The 6,871-nt window shown below is 41.1% G+C and overlaps 1 protein-coding gene across 1 annotated transcript; it reads left to right on the top strand.

The window, feature by feature from the left end:
* Positions 1-1,506: 1,506 nt before the first annotated feature.
* LOC124648103 (probable E3 ubiquitin ligase SUD1) lies at positions 1,507-5,821 on the top strand. The gene is made up of 7 exons (XM_047187921.1): positions 1,507-1,728; positions 2,066-2,482; positions 2,963-3,478; positions 3,943-4,088; positions 4,251-4,308; positions 4,723-4,869; positions 5,426-5,821. The coding sequence occupies exons 1-7, from the start codon at positions 1,507-1,509 to the stop codon at positions 5,819-5,821; spliced, it is 1,902 nt and encodes a 633-aa protein (XP_047043877.1).
* The last annotated feature ends 1,050 nt before the right edge of the window (positions 5,822-6,871 follow it).

Here is a 6,871-nt window from a genome sequence, read left to right as displayed (position 1 = left end):
TGAGCGTTGCCATGAATCCTCACTACGAAATGTCCTCTTCTATGTACATTCTTCGTCACAAAATGTAAGGTATCTAAAGATTAAATAAAAGTCAACATTTTCTAAATTTGACAAAGTTTACACACAAAATATGAGAAATTACAATATTGAATCAATATCAACAGATTCACTAAACTATGAGAAATTACCATAAACTATATTTTCTTAATATTTTCATTTAATATTGTATATGTAGATATTTTTATAAGTATTCAATCAAAATTCTTAAGATTTAACTTTTAACTAACCTTTAGACGCCTTACATTTTTGGGATGGATGGGAGTAATAATTTCATGTCATAGTCTTGCACTCTTGGTGTGATTGCGCTTCTAGTTCATGGGGTGTGCAAAAATGGCTCCTTCTATGTAATAACTTTTTTTTTGCGATTCTTCTATGTAATAACTCTGGCTCGTTTGTTTCACATATAATTGCAGGTGTGCAGGTGTGCGGGCACGTGTAAAATGAATTTAAAATACTTTGTATTTTGAGCTACAAAAAAATGATAAAAGTGTAATCTGATTGTACATATTTAAAAATCTCCAAATTTTATCAGATTTTCTCATTTGGTGTAGCTTAGTTTTTTTTTCGACATTGGTGTAGCTTACAATATAAAGAATTTTGCATTGAGGTTTTGCATGTGCTCCTGAAGACACTTTCCGACTTTATCCCCATAAGCTTGCCCTAGAGCTCATAATATACAACCTTGATCTTTCATTTGGTTCAAAATTGCCCCTTGTATTCACAAAAAACCCCAAGTGTTCTGGTTTTCATCTTGTTTGACCTGTAGTCTATGATGACATGTCAGCTAAATCTCTCTGAGCTGCCACGTCACGTACCAGTCCATATTGAAATTTGTCAGATTTCAAAACACTAAAATTTATCAAATATTGTCATTTTCTATATCCTAATGTAGAAAAAAACCATAGAGGTTTTTTACACGTTTGTAAGATTCATCACTACTATATCCAGGCATTTTTCAGAAATTCTCGAAACTTCAAAATATTATTACAGTAGTATTATCTTTTTCAAAATAAATGGCTTCCCAGAGCTCGGCCTCCATTTGTTCACACCTAACCAATATAGGAAATACTAGTTGTAATCCAAACAAATATTACCTCTGTTTTAAATATAAGCCTTTTTTACAAAGCTAAATTAGCTAGTCTAAATCATCCCAAATATTACTTGAATGGGTGAGAGAATAATAAGTTAGAATATTGTGCAAATCAAAACGATTTCACGCTGATTCATCAAACCAAAGGCACATCGTCACATAGAAAAGTCCCATTCTGCTTAGATTAACATAATCTCCTTTTCCTAGCTTGCAGATAATGAATATCATCACCCATTGGGTCTGCATCCAACGGTTGATGTAAACCCTCCGGCCAACACAAAACCCAACGGCAACAGAGAAATGCACGGAACCTATCTCAGTTGCAGTTAGAGACAGGAGAGGGAGAAGCTTCGAGAATGGCCGCCGCCGCTGCCGCCGCCGCTCCGCCGGAGACGCCGCTTCCATCGGCGGACGATCCCGCGTACGCGGAGGAAGAGGAGCAGTGTCGCATCTGCCGCTTCCCCGCCGAGGCGGACCGCCCACTTCGCCGCCCCTGCGCCTGCCGCGGCAGCATCCAGTTCGTCCACGACGAGTGCCAGCTCCAGTGGATGGCCATCCGCCACCAACACGAATGCGAGGTATATATCGTCTCTTCTCCCTACTCCGCCGCCGCCTATGGTTTCCAGGTGCGAGCAGCCAATCCTCCCCTCCTGGCCCCCATTTTCCAGCAAGTCAGGTCATCAAGTCCGCCATGGGTGACCCCCCATTCATGATGTTGCTGTGCCTGCACGTGTTTGCTCGTTTAGATTCATGTCAATTTTCAGCCCGATTTGGAAGCCGTGTGATGTTGCCTGTTTACATATTCCTCACTCCCCAGTCGTTTCCTGTCATAGTCTTGCTGTAATTGCTGCAATGTAATTATTCCCTTTTCCAGTTCATGTGATGCCGGTGTTCTTTTGTTTCGCGTAATTGCAGGTGTGCAAACGCCTCATCTTGACCCGCCCTGTCTACGCCGCAGACGCCCCCGCAAGGCTGCCCCTGTGGGAGTTCATGTTGGGCGCGCCCAACAGGATCATGGGTCTGCTGCTCTCCCTCTTCTTCGCCGCATGTGTCCTCCGCGAGTCAGTCGTTCGCCTCACCACTCTCTGGTCATGGCGCGTCGCGGTTGCCAGGACCTTTGCTCAAGTGCACCGTCTGCTCTCCCTCGGCCTCTCTACCACGTCCATCATCGCTTTGATACCTCTCTGGGTTTTGTTTGCCCAAAAGCTCAGGCCATCTGCTGTAGCTCCATTCACGCGCTGGGTTCAACGTATGGAAGCTCGTCTTCACGGGCTTCGGGGATTTGATGGCTTGCAAGTCGTTGCGCTATTCGCTGTTGAAGGTTTATTGTGGGTATACTTGTTTTTTCTCAACTCATGTCCTACGGTGAATGATAATATCCTCCTATTTTTTCATAGTAGTAAAGTACCAATTAATGCAGCTGTGTTCTGCAGTTAGAGCATTTAGCACATCTTGTCATGGTTGTCTTGATTGTCTTGTAGTTAGTCATAGCTCAGTATGGATCCACTTCAAAGTGTACCATCCTCGATATGTCCAGGTTATTGCCAGAAATAGCAGCAAAACTAAAATGATTGGTCACATGGGAGAAACTAGTATGTGTTGTTCTATGAAAATAAGGCGATGTTCAGTTCTTTACTTCTTCCCTTATCATATTTCCATCCTTAATTACCCTTTTAGGCTAGTTCGACCCTGGGCTTCTCTATATGGTTGTGGCTTAGTTGCATCCTTTTGGGAATGGTGTACCTCACATTTGTTTTGCTTATTTTTTGTACTTATTTCCAGAAAAGTCTGACAATGTGCTTCTCGGATCAGGTGTTAATAGGTGACATGGCACTTGCTTGTGTTTGTGGTTTTCTCCCATTTTCACTCGGAAGGATAACCTTATGGTGTATGTCATGTTTCAATTTTGGCATTGTGGATGAACTCGATTCGTATACATCAACAGCTTCTGTCCTTCTAATTGGATATGGATTTATCTTTTCTGCGGGCGCAACTTTTGCTGGGCTTAATACTTTTCGCCGATACTTGACGGGCAAGCGCCTCATGATTGCTAGTTTCTTTACAAGTCCGTGTGATACAGTCCTTAGAGGGATCGTATATTTGATCACTCTTGCAAATATTTGTCTTAATCTTCTGAACCCACTTATACTACAACCATTGCTCTTGGGTTGGTTGCTTGATATCTGCACTTCGAAAATGTTTGGTGCAACAATATCAGAGAGGTTCAAACTTCTGATTGCATCATCTTTTGCTTCTAATGCTCTTCATTGGCTAATTGGACTCACCATTCCTACTCTACGCCACAAATTGTCGAAAATTCTTCATCAGGTATTTATTGTATTATATATGTCATCATGTCAATAATGTATGCACTACATAGTTCAGAGGTATAACAAGTTTTGTACTTTCTTTTGTGAGTAGATATTGAGGCCAGGAGTTCCCATTCCCTCTGTCCACCATAGGCTGAGTTACCATAGTTGTCGCGAACCATTCTACAAATTTTATTTCAAGAGACTTCCTCGTGTTTGTGTCAGAATTATCTTTATTGTTCTGGTCATTCTTGTTCCTATTGAAATTGTTACCCAATTGGCACCTGAGATGTTCCCACTAGATATCACGTAAGCATTATGTTTTTGCTATTCATCCGATGTATCTGCCATCCTTTGGTGACTTAACTCATCCAACTTAAAATTTTGAATCGTAGCTACTTCAGCCGTCCTGCTAAAGGCACACCATTTTGGCAAGGGCTGCGATACTGTGCAGAGTCACTCTCTGTCATTCATCACCTGAAGTTTCTCATTGGCAATATGGTTTTATACCTTGAGTGGGTAGTGGGGAGGGTAACAATGTATTCTTTGTTCACTGCTGGGGAGGATCTGGGGACCAATGCGGCACCAAAAGTCCAGTACGGTAGCAGTGATGAAGTCAATGATAAAAGGTAAGGACCCATAGTTCCATTCGTTCATGGAACTGAACAATCTGTACATCTTAGCCTGACTCATCTTTGTCCATTTTGTAATACTAAAGCTTTTTGCAATGCCATAGTTGTTTGCTACACTTTTTTTTTGTAAATGCTTACACTGCTTGCACATTGTACCAGACGATTTTTTGCTGTTGGAACAATGTCACGGGTGCTGCTAGCATGGTTGGCTGTTGTGGTATTCAGTTCTGCTACGCTTTTCTTCTCAATCTCAGTTGGACGTACATTTTTGTTTTCCATCCCTCAGCTGCCACTGGCTGGTCGATTTTTGGAGTCTAATGGTAATGATTGTTCAGAGATGATCAATGAACTTGCTTCACAATGGAAGTAAATATTTATCTCCTTTGGGCTTACGAATGAAATCGTTTCTCATAGATCTGTTTGCTATTGCTGTTGGATTGTGCATCATATCAACTATTATTGCCGCCGCTAGAGATTCATTTGCCTGCATGACTTCCGGGGGGACACGCCTTCTAGCTTTGGAGATGCATCTTCTTTTCTTCATATGGGTGAGGAATTTATTTGAGGTGCTTTCATTTATATTTGTTTATTTTATGCTATTGCTCAGTAACTTAAATCTTTTTTTTTCCAGATTTTCATAGTTCCTCTATTGATTGGCATGCTGGTTGATTTATCATTGCTGTCACCCTTCATCGGGCCTGATGATGATGTTCCAGCTGTTGGCTTTTTCTGCACTTGGTTTCTGGGGCGGCAATTGCAGAATATCGGGAACTACTTGGTGAGTTGCAACTTCTGTTGTCGATTTCTGACCTCAGAACTTATGTAATTATCCTATATGTACCAAACATGGCACGATTTTATCTGAAATAAGTTTCTACATGGCACTTAGATTGTACTGGTTGCAAAAAAGGGAAACTACTGCTGAAGTGAATTACCAAATACATGCTTCCAGATTTTTCTTTTTATGGGGAAGGCCATTATGGCTATGCATATTTTCATTTAAGCCTATTTCATTTCTAAAGTTTTATTTGTAGCTTTTTTTTCTCAATAAGGGGGGAGCCCCAGCCTCTGCATCAATCAATGCATGCAGCCAAAAAGTTTTACTTGTAGCTATGGGACCCTTTGTACCTGCTACCTACTCCTTCCCCATTGTTGAACGCATATCGTTTTTCCTCTTGTCTCCTGCGCCACCTGAAGCACTCACACAAATCTCACTATCTTGCATCAGGCACATTTTAGGGCAGAATGCAGCTACTCAAATTTTTCGAAATTAGGTTTATAGTTGGATAAGCTTACGAAGTATTTAACTGATTACGTTTTTATTGTTGATGAAGGCTCCTCGGACAAGGTTCTCGCCTTACCTCCCTTTCGTGGCATATTTTATTGATGAAGGCCACTACGTGAATGTTTGTTTGTCAAGGGAGGTGCTTACAAGTGTCAAGCTAACGCGGTTGCTACAAGATGAATTGTTGCCTATTGCCTCGAAGCTAGTCACTGCTCTGGGTGCTCCCTATGTGCTTGCGAAGTGCATATTCCCATTATTGGGCTACCCGGTCGCCGTGAACTTAGTGGTCTACCGTTTCGCGTGGTTGGGCAGCCTCACCTTCTGCGTGCTCTGCATCAAACTCCATGCTTCGATAAGGAATGACCGCTACGCCATCGGGCGGAGGTTGGAAGACGTGGATGACACTTGCTGGAAGACTCTACTCCTAGGGCTCTATTTCGAGTAGTTCAAGCAAAGATCATGTGATGCCAACTATCAGGAAACCGCGCAAACATGAGGGGATACATAATAGGTGATAGGTCACATTTTAGTGAGTGCAGGAAGGATTCAGTTCAAATGAGATGATGGCAGACAGATGAGATTTTGGCGAAACTTGTAAATGTTTATGCAGTTTTCCATGTGGAAGTTTTGGAGAGTAGTCTCGGTCAGTTCCGACAATTTTGCTCGCTGTAAGCCACCGTTGAATACTTGAATTGACATTCACAAATTTCTGCCATTTTTTGTGCGGTGTTCTCAGGATTGTTGTGCGGTCACCCAATGATAGCATAGGCTGAGGAGAACGAGATGTTCTTTGTTGCCTTGAACGTAGTTCACTTCGTTTTTTTGTAGTGCTGAAATATTTTTCTAGTTCGAAAACAGTAATGCCGCGCACAGGGACTTTTCCTCCTAGACTCCTAGTCGAGCCCAAGTTTTTTTTTTTACTGAAAGTTAAATATATCAAATATATTTCCTATATAAAAAATTGTTCCTCCATTTTTACAATTTATTTGTGTAGTTTGAGATTTACTCATCAATATTAAGTAAAATGATTGTAACACATGATTTTTTTTCTGTGCCATATGTAAAATCATTTCTTATACTAAAGGATTTTATTACTCCCTCAATTCATATTACTTGCCACTATTATAAATGTACCTTGAACTAAGATATATCTCTATATTAGTGGCAACTAATATGAATCGAGGGAGTAGCACATGTAAGCAAATTAGTCTTCTCGTTGCAATTATATGCACACTTGGAGATATAGGGGTTAACCTTTGAAGAAATATTTTTCAGAAGTCTGAAACCAAAGAAATCTTTAATGATTTCATCACTGTGTGTATTAGTGTCATTAGTTGCATGCGTGCAAGAGAAAATGGGAGGAAGGGCTGAATGGAAACCTTAGGGTGTAACAGTCTTTTTTTTGAACTGGAAATTTCATTCCACTTTAAACGTGCTGCACAGCAAGATCGCTGGCAACCAAACCACTTACAAAGTCTGGACAAACGTCCATCCA

This window comes from Lolium rigidum, chromosome 4 (genome assembly GCF_022539505.1).
Source record: "Lolium rigidum isolate FL_2022 chromosome 4, APGP_CSIRO_Lrig_0.1, whole genome shotgun sequence".
Taxonomy (NCBI): Eukaryota; Viridiplantae; Streptophyta; class Magnoliopsida; order Poales; family Poaceae; genus Lolium; species Lolium rigidum.
This window is presented reverse-complemented; position numbering and strand designations above follow the sequence as displayed.